The sequence below is a fragment of the Ictalurus punctatus genome, chromosome 6, assembly GCF_001660625.3.
Source record: "Ictalurus punctatus breed USDA103 chromosome 6, Coco_2.0, whole genome shotgun sequence".
Classification (NCBI taxonomy): domain Eukaryota; kingdom Metazoa; phylum Chordata; class Actinopteri; order Siluriformes; family Ictaluridae; genus Ictalurus; species Ictalurus punctatus.
In genome coordinates, this window is record NC_030421.2 from 29,629,417 (window position 1) to 29,652,769 (window position 23,353).

Sequence of the window (23,353 nt, forward strand, 5' to 3'; positions counted from 1 at the left end):
CTTTCAGCAGCCCTTTTTCTTGACCTCTTGAATAGGTTAAGGTTGCTTTGAACATGCTCGGGCTGGGCAACATGACAATATAATATCAATATCATGATAAATTATGCTACAATAAATTTTTCGGAGATATCATAGGGATTGCAGAATCTTTTATTAAGTTTATTTTAAATATATATATATATATATATATATATATATATATATATATATATATATATATATATATATATATATATATATATATAAAATCTATGACAAACCTGTCTGTACCAGATTTTAAAAATGTAAAATGTACAATGAAAAGGTTATTTCCGTCCTTTCAGTATTAAAATTATTTCCATTTTTATTTACTATTTTGTAATGCAACACTATTATTAGCAAACTTATATACCATGATACATATCATGTATCGTAGAAATGTCTTAAAGTACCATGACATGATACTTTTGTCATATCGACTTCCCCTAGAACAAATCCCAGAAACTAGGGATGTACTGATTCAATACCAAGGGTCAATACTGGCCTGAGATGCTGGATTGGAGTTGACATATTTTCTGATTCATTGATGTTACAACACAGATTATGGACATGAATACAGGACATGAACTATCTTAAAGCACACGCCATCTAATGTTTTCAAGTGCAAGTTTAAGTTCAAGTGGCTTTATTGTCATTTCAACCATATACAGCTGGTACAGTACAGAGTGAAACGAAACAATGTTCCTCCAGGACCATGGTGCTACATAAAACAACACACTAACCACATGAGACGACATAGAACTAAATAAGATCTACAAATTCTACATAAAGTGCACGTGCAGATGTGTGCTAACGACACAGGACAGTACAGTACTACTAAAATGGGACAATAGGCACAGTAAGTGATAGTCTAACGCCGAACAGTACACAGTTCTAGTGTGGAAGTGTCTGATATAACAGGTAGTGCAAAAGACAGGTGCCAAAGAGTAACAGTATAATTTAAAGATAGTATAAATGTAAACATAACATGCTATGATTTAGTATTCAGCAGATTAGCTTATACCAAATGTGGACATAGCAGTTATTGCTGTAAAAGCCAGGTATTTTTATAAATACAGTAGCAGCAAAAATGCAATAGAGTCAATACAGGAATGTGCAAAAATTGTAATGGGAGTGCAGTAGTCAATGCAGGAATGTGCAAATATTGCAATGGAAGTGTGTGTGTGTGTGTGTGTGTGTGTCAGTCCAGTCTCTGACTATTGAGGAGTCTGATGGCATGGGGAAAGAAAGAAGCTGTTACACAGTCTGGGCGTGAGGGCCAGAATGCTTCAGTACCTTTTTACAGACAGCAGGAGAGTGAAGAGTGTGTGTGAAGGCTTTTTTCAGCCTTCACAGAAAGGAGAGACGCTGCTGGGGTTTCTTGGTTATGGAGCTGGTGTTGAGGGACCAGGTGAGGTTCTCCGTCAGGTGAACACCAAGGAATTTGGTGCTCTTAACGATATCGACGGAGGATCCGTCGATGTTCAGCGGAGAGTGGTCACTCTATGCTCTCCTGAAGTCAACAACCTCTTCAACAAAAGTCAACAAAGTCTTTTGTTTTGTCCACATTCAGAGATAGGTTGTTGGCTCTGCACCAGTATATTACCCACTGCATGTCCTCTCTGTATGCTGACTCGTTGTTCTTGCTGATGAGTCCCACCATGGTCGTGTCATCGGAGAACTTGATTATATGATTCGAGCCATGCATTGCTGCACAGACGTGAGTCAGCAGAGTGAACAGCAATGGACTGAGCACACAGCCCTGGGGGGCCCCCGTGCTCAGTGTGGTGGTACTGGAGATGCTCTTCCCGATCCGGACTGACTGAGGTTTCCCAGTCAGGAAGTCCAGGATCCAGTTGCAGATGGTGTTCAAGCACCGAAGTGCCGAGGAATGATTGTGTTCAATGCTGAACTGAAGTCTATAAACAGCATAACTTTGATACACATCGCAAAGGTCCTATATTTTTATCAATTTTACATTGGGAAAACTGGGATCAGTGCATCACTACGTCTGTAAAACAGGTTTTTATAATGTAGAGCAGCTTCCTCAATGATAGCTTAGTCCAAGTCATGTAATCTGTTTCTATTCTTTCTTTGCCCCAAGAATTGGCCCCATTATCGCTCAGGTAATTCATTTGCAGTGCTTAAATCCCAGAGTTATCACATTACAATCATATTTGCATTGTCTTGCACAGATTTGTTATAGTTAAATTTGATATTTGCATATATGTCAACAGAATATGACAACCACTCCTTTATTGTAAAAGGGCTCCACAACATTGTTCTCTATCCTTTAGATACATGTAAATAGTAGTTTCTGTATAACATAAACCAGAGGCCTAAATATGAATAAATGATACTGGCATACTAATGATAGTGATATGAATTGAAACATTCATCTGACATCATCAATCAGAGATTAATCTGACAATTAATATTTTCTGGGAAGTCGATAAGCTTTTGTAGTTGTAGTGGTAAATATGTGCATTTTCCCACCTTTTCTAGACATCTGTGGGTTTTGCAGATGTATTCCCTACCACACAGATATTCCTAAATATATACAACAGGATCAGGTTGCATGAGTGGGAAAGTATATACAGTATATAGTCTCATGTGCTGGTGTGCACCTTGGAAGCTTTGTGACGAGGCTCTTGATTATTAGTTTTGCTCAGGCAAACACAGCAAGCATTTATAGATATATGTTTTAAATATGTTATAACAAGAGAGCTAGTGCTGGAGAAACCATTCCACAATGTCTGAGTTACTGAACCAAGAACATTATACACTTGTGTATTACTCTGCTTTAAAAGGTGTTTGCTCTTAAGTTATTCAGTTCTCCTCTATGAAGCACAGTGTGACATAATTTAAATTCAGGCAAATACGCTTAGAATTAATCACTATAAAATAACATACACTATAACAACATTGATAGTAGTTAGTAATAATCTCGAGCATTTAAAAAATAATGAAATTGCAGAACACCTGGCTATACATTACTCTTAACTCTAAATCAAGAGGGAACTTTTATATTATGCTGATTATTTTGAATTCACAAGAACAAAAAAAAGAAGATTTCTTCAAGTGTTCTCTGGATAATTAGGAACCTGTTAATGGACAAACCAAAGGACCATTTAGAGTGCTCAATGAAACTTCTTTTTTAATAATAGTGAAGAACTTCTGAATACAAAGATTTCTGAGTAACGCTTTAAAAGACAAATGATACTTTTATATGTTTAAGATGTTTCGTCAAGAATCTCACAATCTACAAATTAACACATCAATCCTAGAGGTTCTAGCGTTACTAATAATACAATCCTTGCAAGCAGATGTGAACCAAGCAGCAGTAAAAAAAAAAAAAAAGTGAAGAAAAATTTAACAATAAGCAGCTCCTCCATTTTTTTACCCACCAAAGACCCCCCAGCCCCACCCATGTTGTTTCTATTGGCTTGTGAGACCAAGGTTTGTGAATTCACAGGTTCACATACTGTATATAAAGTTGGTGCAAAATGAAAGTAACCTTTACCAGTAGCAAATGTGTGTCTTTCATGTCCCACATCCTTTCCTCTTTAGTGAATTGTCCAAAAATAGTTTTCAGGTAGCTCCTATATCAATGTAGAAAGGGGTTGAAAATTGTAAATGCCATAGCTAAACTATATATGTTGGCACCTCGTCAGTCCTAAATATTAATCAAATCTGTATACTGGGGTGATTCTGTTATGGTTTTAGTCATACAGATACTAAATCAGCTCTTATCTTAATGGCATGATTTGATTTCAGAGATATTATTTTGATTTCAGAGATATTATTACTATTCTAAATAGAGTAAATTCCTTGAGTGGTTTTTTGGGTCACTTTAGCAGCCTGAGGGCTCCAAGCTATGAGTCATATATACAAATTCATTAATTGCACCGGCTGCCTGTTTATAACCCAGCAGTCCATATTCATCACCTGGAAAGCTCATGTTGGACTGTGAACATATGTCAATTTGTTTATTTTCCCAGGTAGCTTAGTCATTTTCTGATGGCTACAGAAAAGTAGATGTAGGTGAGTTTTTATATGTTTGGCCACAGTTACTGCTATTGCAGAAAAAGAAGAACCCCACGTTGTCGATGGTTATAAATCACTGTTCAAATGAGATATAGTGATTTTGTCTTTGTTTTCATACTCTTAAGGAAATGCTATGGATGTAATATCAACCATAAAGCAGCATACAATGTTGGTGGAGTGTATGCTGGTATCACTTACACACGAGTTAACACGGGCCTGTTTCAGCAAGGTCACATTTCAGTTTTAAGAAAGTGCTGTCTATTTCCAGTGGGCATTCATGGGTGTTGTGTTTTTGTTGAACATAACTGCCTACAATTTAAGATCTGCCAGTGTCTTGTTAATTGCTTGATACTGCTTGAATACCTTTTACGACATGGTGTTTTTTGTTAAAATGATTCACCCAGTTGTAGGGAAAATGAGCTGTTTGGGTTAAATTGTTGTATTCTCCACCAATTATATGTAACGGAAATTAGCTGTTAAAACTGAGCTATTGTATTCTCCACCAAATATGCAGGAAAGACTAGCAGATCAGCTCGAAAGGGGAAATTTGGCTAATTTTATTATTTCTATTCGTCCAGAGATAAGTTGAACTTAGTATATTCATTAATTATGCATTAGATATTATGTCTGTGGATACTGGCAACAATATCCTAAATACATTGAAACATTATTTGAAGAGCATGTAGCAGGATCGGCAATACAAGGTAGTGGCCCTTGTAAAGTGGGAAAAGAAACATTTAAAAAGACACGTTTTTAAAAACAGACGAGACTTTATTGAACTATTCTATGACACAGAAACTAAGCTAACACATAAACATACACATGCACGCACGCACACACACACACACACACACACACACACACTCAAGCAGAGGTAAAAATGGTTTAAAAGAGTGAATGAAGTTCAGAGTGTATAACAAAGGATGTTAATTCACAGACCATGACCTGAACAAGCATCAATTTTATCAATCTAATTTCACTTCTTTAGAAGGGCTTTAAACATCTGGTCGGTGTTGAGTGGCATCTCGAAAGACCAACTGGAATGCTGAATGGAACGGTGTCTAGTATGAGGGGTGTTTGGAGAGCTGCTGGTGGGAGTTTTGAAAACCTGGGGAGCTCTAGCCTGGGTCTCTGAGCAGATGTTGATTGAAGATTCCCTCCGCCGCTGACGAGATGAGATGTGTTGATTTTAGCGAGCAGAGAGAACCCAGAGAGAGGGCGAACGGAAGAGGTGGATTTTAGCTCTTTTTCTGGCTAGTCCCACCCCCTAAGGGTTCCAACAAACCAGAGATTGTCTTTGAGCAGGGTGTAAGCCATATGCTCTGCCCATAATGTTTAATCAGTCCATTGTCTCTGTAGATGGGTGGTTCCATGCCTTGTCATGATGTGAGGATTAAACATTGTCCGAAATACTACCATGTACATATAATGACATTCTATCTGAATTTCCTTAATTTTATCTATCAGAAAATTATTCCATGAATACATACATACCACACACAACATATGTTACGTACACTATTAATATTAAAACAACAATCATACTAGTACTACTACTACAGAAATACATGCTAAATAAATCAAACAATTAGTGGTAACAGTGGTTATAAGCACAATAAGTCCTGAAGGAAGCATGGCAGAAAATAGGTGATTGCAGGTTTGTTTGTTTTTTTTTCATACAGATTTATTAGTTTTCACAGTCATTGTTTCTGTGTAGTGCCCTGATTGTGGAATGTGTTGATTCAACAAAGGAAGGGGGGGGGTCCTCTCCCCTTTTCTTCCTGCAGTTATCACTTTATGGGTGAAGGACCTTGGGTTTTATCTGTTGGGTAATCCATCTGGTTTTGGTGGGTCCAAGAGAAGGGCTTGTTCCCTTTCAAAGGGAACGCAACATTGCGTGAGCTACATGCTGTGGGAAGTGCACTCATGTGTGACCAATGCCTGAAACTTGTGTAACATCATGTCTATTTATAGGCCTGCCGTGATCAGGTGACGTGACAATTAAGCATGTCGCGTGATATAAAAACAGCACCTGTGAACCGTGCCATCAGCCTTATTATCTTCAGCGAGACTGCATGGTCGTTGTGTAACACTCACAAAAAGACTCTTCATTTTCTCTCTATCTTTTCAAAAAAGAAAAAGAAATCTCTTAACTTTTCTGTCCCTTTAAAAAAAAGAGAGAGGAAAGTATGAGTGAGAGAGAATTCAGGAAGTGTGTTACGCTTCGCTCTCGTTTCATCACAGGTGGGACGGACACACTTTCTGTGTGTTTAGGGGTTGGGCATGCCATGGCAGCACTCGAGTGGTCTGACTGTGCAACTTGTTAACGCCTTACAATTATGCAGCTCCACTTGCTCTCTTCTTGGTTGAGGGGAGTTGGGTTTCAGAGCCTCGCGGATCTGAGCCAGCCGCTGCCAAGGTAGCCAGCCGGTTCAGGTCCTGGGGATCTCGTATGGATCTGGAAGAGGAGCCGGAGACGAATGCTGCCCTATCTCTTTCTCTGTCTTCCGGGTCTGGCTCTCCGTCGGATTTTGGAGCTTGCATCGCGACACCTCCTTTCGCTATGGAAAGCCAAATAAATAAATTAATAAATAATAATTTCCTCTCTGATTCCGAGGAGCCAGAAGGGTGTACTAAAATCTGAGAGCAGTTCTCAAGCATATAAAGAGCTTTCTCCCCAGTGAAAATAAATCTCCCTCACACTGCAGAAAGCTCCCCTTTTATTCCAGAAGTGAATGACAGACTATCACGCTTCTGGGGAAAACCTTACATAAACCGTATTTATAACACCGCAATGTCTGATTATTCAGCCATCATGGGGAATGAACAGCACCGCTATTTAGCTATGCTGAAGGTGGAGGAGACGCTTGCGAGCTACCTCGCTCCATCGACGGCAAGTAATTTAGGGGGGCCGGCTTTGCCATCCAAGCCATGTAAGGCCACCGCGGTGTTGGTGGGCAAGGCCTATGCGGTTGTGAGTCTTGCTTGTGGGTCACTGCATGCCATGGCAGTGTTGCAAGCCTACCTGCTGAGTGAGCTTGACATACGGCGGCATTCAGCCAGTTCCTTCCCTATTGTGTTGAGTTCACCAGCGCTAGTGCAAGGGAGGCACAGAAGGTGAGTGTGGCGGCCCGCCTTCCCCCACAGACAGCCCGGGGAACTGGGTGGCCACAGTCGCAGTCTGCTGCTAGGCCTGATCTGAGAATGGTCATAAAGGCCAAGCAGACAAAGGAGGAGCGGTCCTGATGGGCCGTGGAGGGACGTATCAGGGGACATGAGGTTGTTAGGGCAGTTATCCCCCAGTACTACTGTAGGGCCTCCCCTAGCCAAGGCTGTCATTGGGAAGTTTTCAGTGTTCTCTGGTCAGCGAGCTATCACAGCGCAATGAAAAATCTGATTTAATGTCATCCTGGCACACCATGGTGCATGAAAGTGTAGAAGTGTGAGGTCACCCTGGTGATCATCTGGACTTATTTGATGCTGTTAACAGTAGATGGAAAAGGTGCTAGCCTGTTAACCTACTTCACTCTGAATGAACTGCTGCAGCCGCTGAACTAATGGAAGTTTCCCAAGTGCACACATAGGTGTGGTAATTTTCACTAGTGTTGGGCTCGAGTCCACCTTTATCCAGTTTGAGTCGAGACCAGGTCCTTAACCAATGGAGTCCAAAAGGGGCTGAGTTGGACTCAAGTCCGAGTCCTTAATGGCCAGATCAGAGTCAAGTCCAGTTTTACGTGAAATTCAAGACTGGCATCACCTGTCTAGGGGTAGGTGATATGACTACAATCTTATTTCATGATAACGATACATTTCCTCAGGTAGTTCTATCAGGTAGTATTCACTGAATAAAGCAGTTAAATGTAAAATAAAATAGACTTCACTGTATAACATATACAGTGATTCTTAATAAATTTTATGAAATTATTCAGTCAAATGAGTGAGTGAGTGATTTTCTCTTTGTCTTTTGTTGTTTGATTAACATGAATGACACAGACAGCAGCAGATTTATTAGACTGCTGTCACTTTAAGACTTAATGCACAGATCCAATATAATGTATTGACACACCTCTGATTTTTTCCAAATTGTTTACATTCACTTAAGATATAACCGACTGTGTTTGCATGAATACTCAGCCAGACCTGCATTTTTACATGATGTATGTGTATTTATTTGACTGTCTAAGCGTAATAAGCCGCTAAATAGAATTAAATTCAGTACTCGCACGATGAGGCGGCTTTCAAATGTGTGCGCACAGAAAGGCCCCTGGTCAGGCAGGGGGACATTCATTAATTTCTTGTTATCTTAATTTTTATGTTGTTATTTATTTTTTATCTTTCTTTTCATGGTACACATGACGCAGACTCGACTGTACAAATGACGCAGTCCAAAATGTCAGAGTCCGTGTCAAGTTCGCGTGCAGATTTACCCGAGTTCGAGTTTGTTCATAATCGGACTCGAGTTCCCCAACTCTAATTTTCACTGTGTAGGTGCTGTGCTGTGCTCATACCTGTTTGCAGGATTTGAGAGGCTTCTGCAAACTGAAATTATCACAATCAAACACATGAGAACAGTTCAGCACTGACGAATTGGCATGGATGAAAAGATTGTGCTGTAGTGCTAATGTCATTTGTAATTTGTAACATGCAAATGAATTCATTATGATTGCAGATTTTTCAATCTAGTTAGCTTAGTGAAAAAAATTAATGTGCAGTTACTTATGCTATTATAGTGAGGAGTAATTCTTTCTTTTTGTGACTCAGTTTCCTTTAGGGGAGGTTTCATCATTTCAATACTCATATTAATTGCATGCAAAGTTGCTAGCATATCTAAAATTACATTTTATGAATGCCCTTACTTAAAATAAACATGAATAAAAGCTTATATTTTAGCTTAAATTTACTCTTACTGTAAACACCTGAAACAGGCTGTTACTCAGACTTTGCTGCTGTGTGTTTGGTTGGTTATTATGTAATCTTAATGATTTGCAACACCTACTGTAACTGCCCGCTGTTCAGTTTTACCATAGTGGCTTGATATTTACTAAATAATCATTTGGAACTTAGTCATTAATGGTATAACATCCACACTATAAAGTTATAATTGAATATCAGATTTTATGGATTTCATGTACTGCACTAATGCCCAGTAGACTATTTGTGCTCAGCTATCTGAGTCAATATCAGGTTAGGGTTAAAATACATGAAGGTGAGTGGGATGTTTCTGTATATTTTTGTTATTCCTCTTTGAAGGAAAATTATAGACTGATGGATAGCTCAACTGAAAATAATTATCTAAGGACATGCTTTATTAACCACACATTATGCTTGTAGCTCTGGATACATTATCAGAGCTGAGTGGGTACAATAGTTTTATTCAGAGGATGGCCACATGCCATTAGCCAGCACATTATTTAGGTTGCTCTCTTTAATGTGTGATGAGACAGAGAAATGATGAAACAATTGAGTGCTAGTCAAGCTGTTTCATCTCTTTATTCCTGGGACCTCTGAACACTGCAAGAAACATGCAAGCTAAAGCCAGTCAATGGTGTAACTAAGCTGTCCTTGTGGCTATATGCTGCCACTTCAGAATGGGTCCATAACGACATTTAGGGCTAGACACTTATAGCATGTTTAATAAGGGAGTGGTAGTGGAATTCCACAAAGTTCCTGGCCACAGAGGAATCATTTAAAAACCATTACCTGAATCCTGCTTACGTGGCCCAAATGCTGGTCTCAAGAAGCTATTAGTATAAGAAATAAGCAAGTTGGAAAAAAGAAAAAAAAAGTGTACCTAATGTGCACAGATGTCTAAAGGTAGACCTTACCATGACCCGTATGCACTTTAGAGGAAGTCTCTGGCCCATTTCCAAGATGTACACATAAAGATGTGTTCATAAAGCCATTAATCCTACATCCTATGTATCTACAGTGACTGCCAGTCTGAGCACCTCATCCTGGAACTCATGTAAGTGTTGCAATTTGTATTAAATCTATATATGCATCTACACTGATTGTAACACTAACATGGAAAAAATAGTGGCGATTATATCAAAGATTTTTTTAACGATGAAAACCGGGTTTTCGTCATTTGCATGGTTTTAGTTATTTGGGTGAGCATCATTTGGAAAGACTCAATAACACACAACTTTTTCTTTTCTTTTTTGTGCCTGCTCACATCATGTGGTTTTTGAGTGGCTCTGAGTTACTTTGGCAGTTCCCTCTTTATAAACTTGGCTCTGCAGTGTTAACTCATGCTGACAAGCTTCATAAATCATTTGTGGCTCTTTGATGCTTCAGTGGAAGGAAGAGGAAGTGAAATTCAGGCACTGATCAGATACAGGAAGCAGATCCATTTTTAATTTATATGTAGTTAAGTGTAGGTAATTGCAAGTGCTGCTTCAGCCTTAGGAGACACCTTAGGGCCAACAAAAGACCACCATTGACTAGATGTTATTTTGGTGATGTATTATTCTCAGTCACTCTGACATAGTGTGTGTATGATACTAGCCCAAATGGAACAGGTACAGCATAACTAATGCAGTTTTAGACACTGTGTCTATTTATTAGACAAACATACCTTGTCCATCCACGCAGTAGGTGTATGGTTAGAGATTAACACCAGCCACTACCATGTCATTGTTATTGTTGTGCTTAGAATGGTCCAGCAGTTAAATAATAATATGCTCAGCAGTGATTCTGTGGTGATTCTCACCAAACTTCTCGTGTTTGCTCAGGTTTGGAAGCTTAACGTGGACGCCACCACGCAGCCCTGTCCCTTTACACTGATGGACAGGATAGAGAAAGGGCTGACTAATTGTGCATAGCAGCAGATGGGCAACAGTCAGTAACTGTATACCTACAGAGAATCCAATATAATTACACTGTATGTGTAGTAAACATTGCAGTGTAGTACTCAGTTTGTCTCAAAACGATGATTTGGACAAAAGTCCATCAATTGTGCAAGGAAAGTGATTAAGTCAGTAGGACGTGAAATCAGCTGATAATGTTATTGTTTTTGTCAAAATATGATGTTCATTTCATGAGGTTCCAAATGTCAGAGTGTATATGAGCCTTTTCTCATTAGATTTCCTCTCTTCGTTGCTCAAGAATAAACAACTAACATTGCAAACAGAGATTTTATTAATCATACGTCCATTGCTGCTGAAATCCTGCATTCTGGTGGTATGAAGATTCTCAAAGAAACCTGTCTTCTACAGTACAGCTACTGTATGCATCTCCTGTAGAGACGCATGACACAAAATCGACCCATTAGTAAAAACAACCTTGATTTTGAATGATGTAGAGAAACATAATGAAAAAGAGCTCATTACATTATCAGAAATTTGGAACTTCATTGAATGAATGGCATGTTTTCTTTGTTTTACACTGTTCTGATGAGGTTTTAGGGATATATAGAAAATTATATATATATATATATATATATATATATATATATATATATATATATATATATAGACACACACACAAATACAAGAAATACAAGAACATGAATAATTCATAAAAATGTCAAACTTCTACATAGATCTCAGAAGCAGTTCATTAGCAAGAGTTGCTTGCCCTCTCTCTGTGTTATTACCAAATACACACAACAGGGAATCTATTTGTCAAGCATATTTATAGAGCAGGCTATTCTTTCTAGTGAATCATTTGCCTTCTGCAATTATCCCAAGTGGAAAACTGCTATTAATGTACCAGTGTGCACACAAGCCATCTTATCTTGGGAGCAATTAATAAACTCCTATCAAAAGCATTACCAAAAGCAGAGAGATTAGTGTGTGGCTGGGAAAAAACCAAATGTTCCACGTCCATGTAAACATTCCATGGATATAAATATCTGGATCAAACGATTTTTCAAGTGTCGGGGACTTATGTCTGTATGCACAGTATTTGTTTGTATTATGTTTGGCATTTTGATGTCACTGATTAACATCAGTGTTGAATTGTTGACTTTCAGCCGATCTATTGCTTCACTGATGAGACATATTGATGTCAGCGCTCAAGTGTTTTTTTTTTTGTGTCATGTGGCCCAGATTGTCTGGATTGGCTATAATTGCATAATTGCACAAATGGGAACAGATGCTAGACAGACTGAGCTACTGTCAGGGCATGACCTTTTCCTGAGTAGGCGGGTCTGTGTTTGTTACAGTTAGTTTGGCATATCTTCTCTTGCTATAATCCTTTACACTGATGAATGTTTGGGCAAGAATGGCTTTGGCCTTGTCTTCCATTCCAGACTATTGTAATTAATCTCAATGACTTCTAAATTTGGCCCTGTTGCCCAGCTGTGGTGCATATTCAGACACTGAGCACCTGCCCAGGTGTGATTACTTACAACATACTTACAGCATGAATACTGGAAATGAGACATAGCAGCATGAGAATATCCAAACAAAGCCAACTCTTCTGATTGTCTAGTAGAAGTAAATTACTGTCTATTATAATCCTGAAGGCATTGTGCTACTATTCCAATGGACTTAGTTCCACTGAGTGCTGGTAAAATTTCTACCATTTAAATACAGGCTGAATGAAAATTTGACTTTTAGCTTGTTGGTTCATATCATTGTTGTGTTTTTAGATATAAATTATTCATGCAATTATACTGTAACTAATGTGGATATCTGTACTGTTACATATGGATTACAGTAGCACAGTTTATGTAAATATGCATGTGTATCAACTTCAGATTTGTCCCATGTAAATACTGAAGGGTTTTATATGGTTCCAATTCATACTAGTGATTTGGGATGAAATTTAGATCAGGGACGAAAATGATCAGAAATAATAATTTTACGTTCATGCTCTTTAGATTGAAACCAGTTAGAACAGATAATAAAAGATAATAGTGTTCTTTACATATTGTCAAGAGGTTTTCTTTTGGCTGTCAGCTGACATCTCAGTGCTAACATTAGTTGATGGTTCACCTTTCCAGTCTTTCACATAAAGTGAAGAGTGTTTTCTTTGAATATGAAGCTGCAGATTACCACCATGGTTGCCAGGTATTACATCAGCATCCTTCTATTTTGCATTGTGATTTTTTTGCTTGCAGAACTGTATGGGAAATACTTTCTACATGGGTTTTTCTGCCTTTGTCCCATCTTCAAAAACCCTGCTATATCGGCTATTTAATGTCATATCAGCCAGGCGTGCAGGAAACAATGAATTCTGGACAGGATTCTGAGCCTATTGGGAAAATCTTTAGGTTTATGTTATACATTCTCGGAATCACTGGAAAATAACATCCATTTAGGCACTTTTTCAAATAATGTTTTCACTCTGGAACAATTTAGAGTGACTCTGTTTGCCTTTTTGGATTCCATGTAATAAAAAAAATGGTTTTGTTTTCATTCCCTGTAACTTTTCTAATTACTGGTCATGATTATATGAACCAAAACTTATGTATATTTACAAATGTTCTCCTAAAATCCATCTGTAACAGTGTACTCATTCTTAGTAGATACAAATGTGTTACGGTTTCCATTTCAAGTTATCTTTAATCTTAATGTGCATGATTCACATCTATGCTGTCCTGAAACTTGCTGTTCTCATGACATTGATGCATGGAGGTGTGGACTGGTGTGCACAGCTTTTTCCTCTCCATTGAGGAGAGTACTTCCTTAGAGTAGAGCTGTCTGGGGTAAATGAATACACATTTAATATTTTTAAAGATCACAGCTGAAGGTCTGCAGGTAGATTACCAAGGATTTCCACTGTCATATCTGTTGGTTTTGGTTCAGAAATAGCTGGTGTTAGTTAATCCCATGATTTTACATTAAGCACTCCTTGGAGGCTGCAGTAGTGATTGTCTGCTTATGTGTGTGTTTGTGTGTGTGTGTGTGTGTGTGTGTGTGTTTTGTTTTTATAGGTTATGCCACCCCACAGGCTGACTGCAAACCCAACGGTCAAAGAGAAGGGCTGATCTCAGACCCCCCCACCCCCTGCACTCCTGCTGCTGTGCCCCTCCCTGTCCCCATGGCGACAGGAGGCTATGCCCCTGAGAAAGATGTTTTGATCAACCTGCATCAGGTAAGACTTGTTTGATTTTTTTCTCTCTCATGCTGCTGTGGTTATCGTTGTACCGCTTGCTATTGTAAAATGAGATAAAAAAAAAAAATATATATATATATATATATATATATATATATATATATATATAAAAATAGATGTGTTGGGTTTTTTTTTGTCCTTATTCTAAGTGGACTGACAACGTGTATGCACTGTGCTAAGATGTTTTTCCCCTAGTGTAGTCTGTCTCAGCCAAGTTAAGTGATACTCAAGAGGCTTCTCTGTAATAATTCCATATTTAGAAAGAGAATGAGGCTGCATTCATGCTTATATGGTGAAATGACTCAAAAATCTCTAATTAGAGCCTGAGCTGCTATGTCTCCTGAGCATTGGCAGATGGTGGGGGAAGAAGTAGGGATGGCATGGCAGATGTGTGACTGAAGTGCCTGGTTACACCAGACAGAAAGGAAAGACAGTACTATGCACAAGACAGTATCGACTACCCTGCTTGCTTCTCGAGTGCCACTCACAATGCATGGGACTGTCACTTTGGCTTTCAGTGTAGCCTAGTGTACGTATATGTTCAGTGCTGAGAGACACAGAAAAGTGGAAAACAGGAATTCTACAATCTAGGGTCCAATAAAAGGCATAGTAATAAATTGCATTTATGGCATTAACTTAAATATATGAGATGTATTTTTTTTACTTAGAAAATTCATGTAGGCCTAAGCTAAATGCATTGGAATGTACTATATCAGTGTGGCAGAAATATAACTTTACAAAGAGCAGTGGTTATGTGTGCTGCTGTGATATCCAATCAAATCAGCTACTCTCATTTCTTTAGAAACCCATCTCAGCACATTCTTGTACATTTCCCATTTGTAGCAAATAACCAACTGGCAAAACATATAACAAATATGTGCTTTCGTAGGTCTTCACTGAAGCCTTTTTTTTTATATGTATTTTTTTGTATCAACTAATTGCTTGTCCCGATGATGTCAATAAGTTTGATATTTAAATTAGTTTTGTTAATAATTGTGTGTTTCATGCATATTTTTGATTTCTTTTATTTTCTTCTGTTTTGTGTATATCGCATACTTAATAGTTTTAGGTCTTCAAACGAAATACAACATAAAACAAAGGCAACCTGAGTAAACACCTATCACCAAAGTGAATATCTAATTGTCCCCTTAAACTTAAAATCTGGTTGTGCCACCTTTAGCAACAATAACTGCAACCAGACGCTTCCGATAGCTGGTGATCAGTCTTTCATTTACTTCTAGGACTAGGACTTACTCAAATGCTTATGCATTGTCTTGCTGCATAATCCAGTTGTGCTTGAGTTTCAACTTATGGACTGAAGACTGGACTTTAGGATTTTCTGGTAGAGAACAGAATTCATGTTTACCTCAATTATTGCAATTTGCCCAGGCCCTGAAGCAGCAAAGCATCCCCAAACCATCACACTTCCACCACCATGCTTGACCGTAGGTATGATGTTCTTTTTGTGGAAGTCTGTGTTTGGTTTACACCAGAGCTGCAACAATTGATAAAAATTGATATTAATCGATTATGAAAATCGTTGTCAAGGAATCTCATTATCAATTAGTTGGTCTGCACGTGGCATGTTACTAATTACATTATTTCTGTTCCGAAAACATGCATTGAAGTGTAACTACTGAAGTTGTGTCCCAAATGACATACTATACACTTACACTATGCACTATATACTCTACCGCCCCGTGTATGAGTTTTAGAACGGTAGAATCATCTCAAATGGAACACTAGTGGTTTTTTACTAACTGAAAGTATAAGCGGTTATCCAGTCAATGGCCTATGATGTCAAACACACGTAATGCGACGCCGCTAGCTTTAGCAGAATACCCAGAGTCAACGAAAATAAACTTCTTGTTGAATGTTTGTTAACGTTGCCTTTTATATCCAACATGACATCAGTCACTATCAGACGAAGGCGTAAGGCAGTATCGATTAGTTGATTAATAATAATACTAATGATGAAATAATCGGCCGATTAATCGATTATGAAAATAATCATTAGTTGCAGCCCTAGTTTATTCCACATGTTCAGATGAGCCTTAATGTTCTGGGTTAGCAGTAGTTTTTACCATACCACTCTTCCATGGATGCCTTTTTAGCCCAGTGTCTTTCTGATAATGGAGTCATGAACAGTGAACTTTATTGATGCAAGAGAGGCCTGTAGTTCCTTTGATAGTTAGTTAGTTGTCCTTGGCTGTGACTTGCTGGATGAGTCGTTGCTGTGCTCTTGGAGGTATTTTGGGAAGTCGGCCACTTCTGGGAAGGTTCACTACTGTGCTGAGTTTTTCCATTTGGAAATAATGGCTCTCACTGTGGTTCTTTGGAGTCCCAGAGCCTTTCAAATAGCTTTCTAACTTTTCCCAGACCTTCTTCCTCACAATTTTTGGAATTTCTTTCAACTTTGGCATAGTGTGTTACTGGGTAAGACCTTTTAATCAACTTCATGCTGTTGAAAAGTTCTATTTAAGTGATGATTTGCTTGAAAATGGCTGGCAGTAATCAGGCCTGGTTGCGTCTAGTCGAACTGAATTATGTTCAAATTGTGTCCATTATGAATGCAGTGTCAGATTTGGGGAATTAGTAATAATTATAACTATTAAATTAGTAAAGGGGGCAAATAAATTTTCACACTGGCCCAGTTGGTATTAGATAATTATTTATTGAAGCAAAAAAGTTATCATTTAAAAACTGTATTTTGTGCTTACTCAGGTTGCCCTTGTTTTATCATAGATTTTGTTTTAATTTCTGAAACAATTTCTACAGGATATACTCAAATACAGAAGAAATCAGCAAATAGTTTTTCACAGCACTGTGAAAGAATGTATATCTCATTTAACTGTGTGATTTACCTTGAGTAGCCACATATGAGTCGTTTGTTTTTATTTGTTATTATGTACACTCTCTTGTATTTAGTTAGTTGGGACTTATAGCCTGCTATACGAAGGAATCTTGGCAGGAAGTAGCACAAGTGCAATTTTGGGCAAAAGTAGGTGCAAAAGAAAGAAAGAAACAAACAAACCCCAGGCAAGCAAACAAAACACTGCTACACTGGCAGATTTGGAATGAAATACAATTTGCCATTTACATACAGGGGTTAGGCGTTCAAATTCTCTCTCTGCCCCATGTGTGCGGAGCTCGAATGTTCTCCCTGTGCTTCAGGGGTTTTCTCTGGGTACTCCAGTTTCCTCTCCCAGTACAAAGACATGAATTGTAGGCTGATTGGCATTTCCAGATTGTCGGTAGTGTGTGAATGGGTGTTTTATTGTGCCATGTGATGGATTGGCACCACATCCTGGGTGTCCCCCACTTTTTGCCCAGAATTCCCTGGGACAGGCTACAGGCTTCCCTGAAACCCTGTGTAGGATATGCGCTATGGGAAATGGATGGATGGATGGATGGATGGAGGTAAAAATAGGAGCAGTTTTACCCCTTATTAGTCCGTCTGCAAGTTTTTCGTTTGGTTACACATTGCACATAATGAAGCAAATCAAGACAAAAAGCCTCGGCTGACAGATGTGTGTGTGACTGAAAACATACTCAAAACACTTTGTCATTTTGCAGAAATATGGCAGCAGAAAAAACCTTCACCATGTGTGCATAGAAATCACAAAAGTCATATGAAAATATGGACCTAAATAAATTCTTAAATAATTATATAAATAACTAGTTTAAGATATTTTGTGTATGCATCATACAACAGAGTTAGAATTTGTTGCAAATGCAGTTTAGAATTTATTAAAAGAACTGGCAAACAAATCAAATGTGAAGCAAAAGATGTAACCAGGAACAGGGAAAAGGTCAAACAATCAGCAATACAAAGGGCAAAAATGCAAAAACCAGGAAACAAGGCCAGAGCAAAACCAGACTATCAACAGACTTAATAAGTTCCAGTAAGGCACACTAAGCATTACTTCACAATGAGGTTATGTCCAAAGTCTGTTTATAAAGGCTGTGAGTGTGATTGAAAACAGGTGCAAATGATTTGAACTCTGGTGAGTGTGAACGTACCGATGGAGTGGGGTGCTGGGGATTGTAATCTGTGTTACATGTTTGTAGGCCGTGGTATGTTCTGGGAAGTGGATTCTCTGAAGGATTCTGGTGCTAGTGTGCTAGTGTGACAGTATGCATCGACTGTTTATTTTCATCAGTCAAAATATCCAGAACACCTTGCATTTCTGCAGTGCTACAGCTCTGTCCTTTGGCTTAGTTTTCACCTCACAGCTCAATTTAACAGTTTATATTTGAAAATAAATAAATAAATAGATAGATAAAATCCTTCCCACAGCCCAGTTACATGTCCAGTCCAAATCCCTTTTCCAGTAGAATTTGATTTTAGAGTTTGATTGCTGGGTTCTCACCTGCACAAATGTGAAAACACAGCAGGGTTCAATTCAAATGGGCTAACTGTATATGTGAAAGCACCCCAAGAGAAATTTATTTCAGACCAGTATAGATATTGATAGGTAGGATGCCTTTTCAATTTTAAAACAAGAAGCTTGCAAAATGTTGTTGTGGAGCACAGAGCAAAAGGACTTGTGTGTTAGAGACTTCATATGTACCAGATTTAGTATGCCTGTCTTTTTGTGAATGACTCAACATTACTGCAAAACATTTCATTTCCCTTTGCATTCAGCTTTCAAATCCTTCCAACATCCCTTCACTCTGAAGTTCATTGAGTGTACTGCTCAGTGTGCCTCCTGTATTCTAATGTAATGCAACCCAAATTCTGAAAATGTCTAAAAACCTGTTACATGTTTGGCTAATGTGAGAGAAACTCTAAATTTTTAATCAATACAGTGCATAAGGTCATACAGGTGGTTTTATAAGGCCTTATAGATGTGGCAGTTATGTCATTATTGAGGCTTGTATTCTGATCTAACAGTGTTGGAACATATAGATTTCAGATATTTGGCCAATTCATAAAACAAAAGAGTTAGAATGCTTAAAAATTTTATTTGAATTCCCTAGTGTTACTAGTCTTGACTTTTTTTTGTGAATGTAGTAAAAATAGATGCAGTTCTGAGAAGGTGTGTGTGTGTGTGTGTGTGTTAATGTAATCATTTTGTGACAGTGTTATGGTGTACTGTGAGGTCTTTTCATGAATAGAAGAGTGCTAAGAAAATCATTTTAAAGGAGATGGCACACTGAAGCCAGATGTTCAGAAAAAAATAGTTAATGTTCAGCCCAGTGTTCTGTGTACTGGTGACTCTTCTAATACTGACATTCTTTCAGTGGAATCTTTACTTATCAGATCTGATATCAAGTAAGAAATTAAAGAGAAAGGAACTTCAGACAGCTGGCAAACAGAGAGGGAACACACTTTGCAAAACTTCCATTAACATTCATTGAAAGCAGGTGTGATATTCAATACATCCTGCCACTGAGTCTGACCCAGAGTTGGACTTGTTTACAGGGGCTGAGGGTTGGAGCGAGGCTGCATTTCGGAAACTGTTGGCTGGGGAAAGGCTGCATTTTGTTCTCTGTGGTCTCAGATACCAGATCAGTCCAGTCCAAGGCTGTGTGGTGGCTATGCTTTGGATATCAACATATCTAGTTTCAGTTCTATTTGTAAAGAATTGGAAACCTAGAGGAGAGTAAAACTAGGAACAGAATAGGCAGAATAGGATCTTTCTTCCACTATTATCTCTTCTAGCATCGCAGATAGGCTCTCAAGAAAAAAAAGGACTTTTCTAGTAGGAGCTAACAGAGAAAACAAACCTTAGTTATTTGTTCTATTCAGAGAAGTTAAGTTAAATCACAGACAAGAGTTTAGTGAGTCACTCCTGCGTTCAAACTGCGCAGCAGTGATGTTTTCCTGTATGCAAATATCTGATTTAACACATATTCAAACAAATCAGGTGACCACGTAACCAGCCTGCTTTGTTTCTTGACTTTTGCTTTGTAAGTACATCCCAATCAGGAATCCCTGGAACTCGCAAGCAAAGCCATTGTGGTCCAAGCAAGAAACTACTGAAAGATCACATTTAGTATACTAAATACATGTGCACTGTCCTTTGTGCTAATAATCTTAGAGCTGTTCAGTTATGTTCCAGCAATTGAGACTTTCAAAGAAGCCATTTTGGACTTCCTCTTTGGTCCAGCATTGAGATGAATAAAACATGAGACAAGCACCTGAGTCAGCAAAATACATGAATAGATAAAACATTAAAAGCACATGCCACAGCTGAGATAAGATGGGGTGAAGGATTACTTTTGGGTCACCCAGGCACCAAAATGAATTTATGTTGCTTTTTTTCTTGTCGTCCAGTTGTACATTTGTCTCTGATTTTATCTCCTGCTTCCACAGCCAGCCATCAGCTACCTCTAATTTTATCTACACTTTAAATGCCAGTTTTCTGTGATTACAGTAGACTTTATACCGATCATGTTCATGGCTAGAAATCCTCTTATAATTATTTTCTGTTCTCACAGATTCTGTTATGGAAATGAGGATATATTTCATGTATTATAAGCCAAAATGTGTATTCTACACTTGTAAAATAAATGGTATGCATCTGAATGTGGTTTTCTCAAATTGGTGGTTTAATTTACTGCATGTGATCAAATTAATCTAATCAGTAGTAATGAGAATGGATGTAATTAAATGAACTACAAGACTCAAGAAAGAAAGAAACTAGATAAAAATCTGTTTGCAAGTGTGTCAAGTGGACACCAGAATCTTGTGAATCTTCTCAGATCATCTTGTTTTCTCTCCTTAGCCATTGGCACCTATTTGATCTTCTTCTGACACAGATCCATTGTCTTACAGTATGGGAAGATTGGCAATTTTATCTCTCCAAAGCCTCTCCGTCATCGTGAGCTGGCACAAAAAGGATCTGTAATGAAATTTTCACGATGAGTCATCGGTGTCTTGTGTAGAAAATGTCATATCCAGTGAGGCTCACTCTTCAGTGCCGGAAATATTGGCGTGATCCGGGGTGGCTCTTAAGAGTATTAAATATAAAGCACTGTGAGAAAATATGTATGAATAATAAAAACAATAGTGATTCAGGTCTTATAATATATAATGATATACAATAATATCAGGCAACAGCTTTACTACTAAAAGGTAACTAGAAGAATTAGTCTTTAAAAGCTTACTCATTTAGCTGACACATTTATGCAGTGCAAGCTGGAGCCAGCAGTGGCAGTTTGATGGTGTTGGGATTTGAACTCACAACCTTTTGATCAGTAGCCCAAAGCCTCAACCACTAAACCACCACTTTTGTAGCAGAGGTGAAAAATTTACTGTGGCTACTGCTGTATTGATTAACTTATTACACGCACACATTAATACATCTGCACCATCCAGCACTAATAACACAATTAAATGTTTAACATAATTTAATATATGTGTGGCAGCCTGGGAAAATTCTTCACATTTTGTATAATATAATTTCTGAAAACTACAGGTTTTTTTTATTTTATTTTTTTAACACTGAAATATGTTTCTTTTTTGCATGTACATCAACCACATATAATAATCAGTGGTTACCCCTAATAATGAAATGAACGACTCCATTTCAACTGCAGCTCAAGAGCATAGAGCTCCTCCAAAGAATTAATTCTGCTGACAGAGCCAGTCACTAATAAATGACTCTTTCTAATAATTCAGGTAAATCAGATCATTTGTAAGATTCTCTTTTGTCAACAACTGACACAATGCACTAGCTGTCCATCCTGGAGGCTGCATGCTTTTGGTCGTTTGTGTCACTGCAGCGCCTTCGCCCGACATTTCAGTAGTTTTGCACAAATGTCAGACTCACAGTCTCGACCCAGGGTTCAGCTGGAATTGCGTTGCCATGACAATGCCACTGTGCCACTGCTAACCAGCTGCAGCTGCAGTACAGCTACAGATTAAGAGTCATACTGTATCTGATCAAATCCATGTTTAGTTTTGTTTGAGCTCTTTATCCCCTCACACATACACATTCCTACAAGTGGATAGTGTGTCAATTTGTGTAGGTGTTAGAATCGGATATCAGCTTCATTTTTATCAACCATGTACACTCACATGTACAAGGAATTTATTTTAATTACTGTAGATTTGAAATTCGATTTTATAATAGGTCAGGATAAAGTATATATGAATTGCAAAAGTGAACAAAAAATACACTATGTAGATCTCACAAATATACCTAATGTATACATGCAGTCTGATATACACACAATGTATACATACAGTTTGGTCTCAGCCTCAGATGCTGATCTGTTTTGTACATATTTCTGGCCACACTTCAGGATCTTAAAGGTTGTAATCTGATTGGCTCTCTGCATTTCTCTATGTTGGTTTGCAGTGGAAAATAACATCATAACAGCTTTTTGGAGCAAGATATACATCACTCACTGAACTGAAAAGAATTTTCACTGTCAGAAAGTATCCTTCAGAGTTATTAAAACTATTTGAATTTTTTTCATGCAGTTAGAAGAGGTATGTGGTTGGTCATCTTCCATGTCAGTCAGGTTGCCTCTTATTGTGAATGCAGGTGGTTCTTCGCCATCTTTATACATGACATGTAGCAGAAGATGTAAGACATGTCCGAGTCCAAGTCAAGTCTCAAGTCTTTGTTCTATTTTTAGCAATAGTTCTTTCACTTTACCATCCACTGTGAGAGCTTTGGAGGGCTAAAAGGTGTAGTGCTCAAAAATAATGGTCACTTGGAACTCAATTTTTAAGTAATTTTTTAATGGAAATTGAGTTTTAAGCAATCTTACAGCATGACTAGCTTGATTACTCTCCTTTCAAAGTGCCCTTCGGAGTAGGGCGTCCAAATGCAAACGGACCAAATGTGGGACATGTAGTGAGTTTGTGTGGGACAATGTGGGACATATTTCCTACACCCAAAGGCCTACCATTTTGATGTCTATCTAAATGAATAAGAAACATTTACACTAAGTCCATTTATATTTATTTATATGTTTGCCTTTTGTATCAAACAATAAAAAAATTAAATGGGACAAAAAGGATTTCTATGGCTTGACATCACATGTGCCCAATTTGAATGAAAGCTGACAGCCCTTTTATGACAAATCAATACTTTCTTCACAGTCATTGGATGAATGTCAGATTTGGCCACTGCCCCCTAGGGACGATTGCTTTGTCAGCAATCCACCTGATGTTTTCCATCTATTTCACTTTATAACTGAAATATTATAATAGAAACATGAGAAAAAAATAACTAAAATCTTAATATAATCCTTTCCCAGA

At 38.1% G+C, this 23,353-nt stretch overlaps 1 protein-coding gene across 1 annotated transcript in view; it reads left to right on the forward strand.

Moving 5' to 3' along the window:
* slc4a3 (solute carrier family 4 member 3) overlaps positions 1-23,353 on the forward strand; it is a 78,464-nt gene that overhangs the window by 564 nt on the left and 54,547 nt on the right. Inside the window, exon 2 of the mRNA XM_017469079.3 lies at positions 13,949-14,109. Within this exon, the coding sequence (XP_017324568.1) occupies positions 14,056-14,109 (54 nt within the window). The 5' untranslated portion in view covers positions 13,949-14,055. The remainder of the gene's footprint in view (positions 1-13,948; positions 14,110-23,353) is intronic.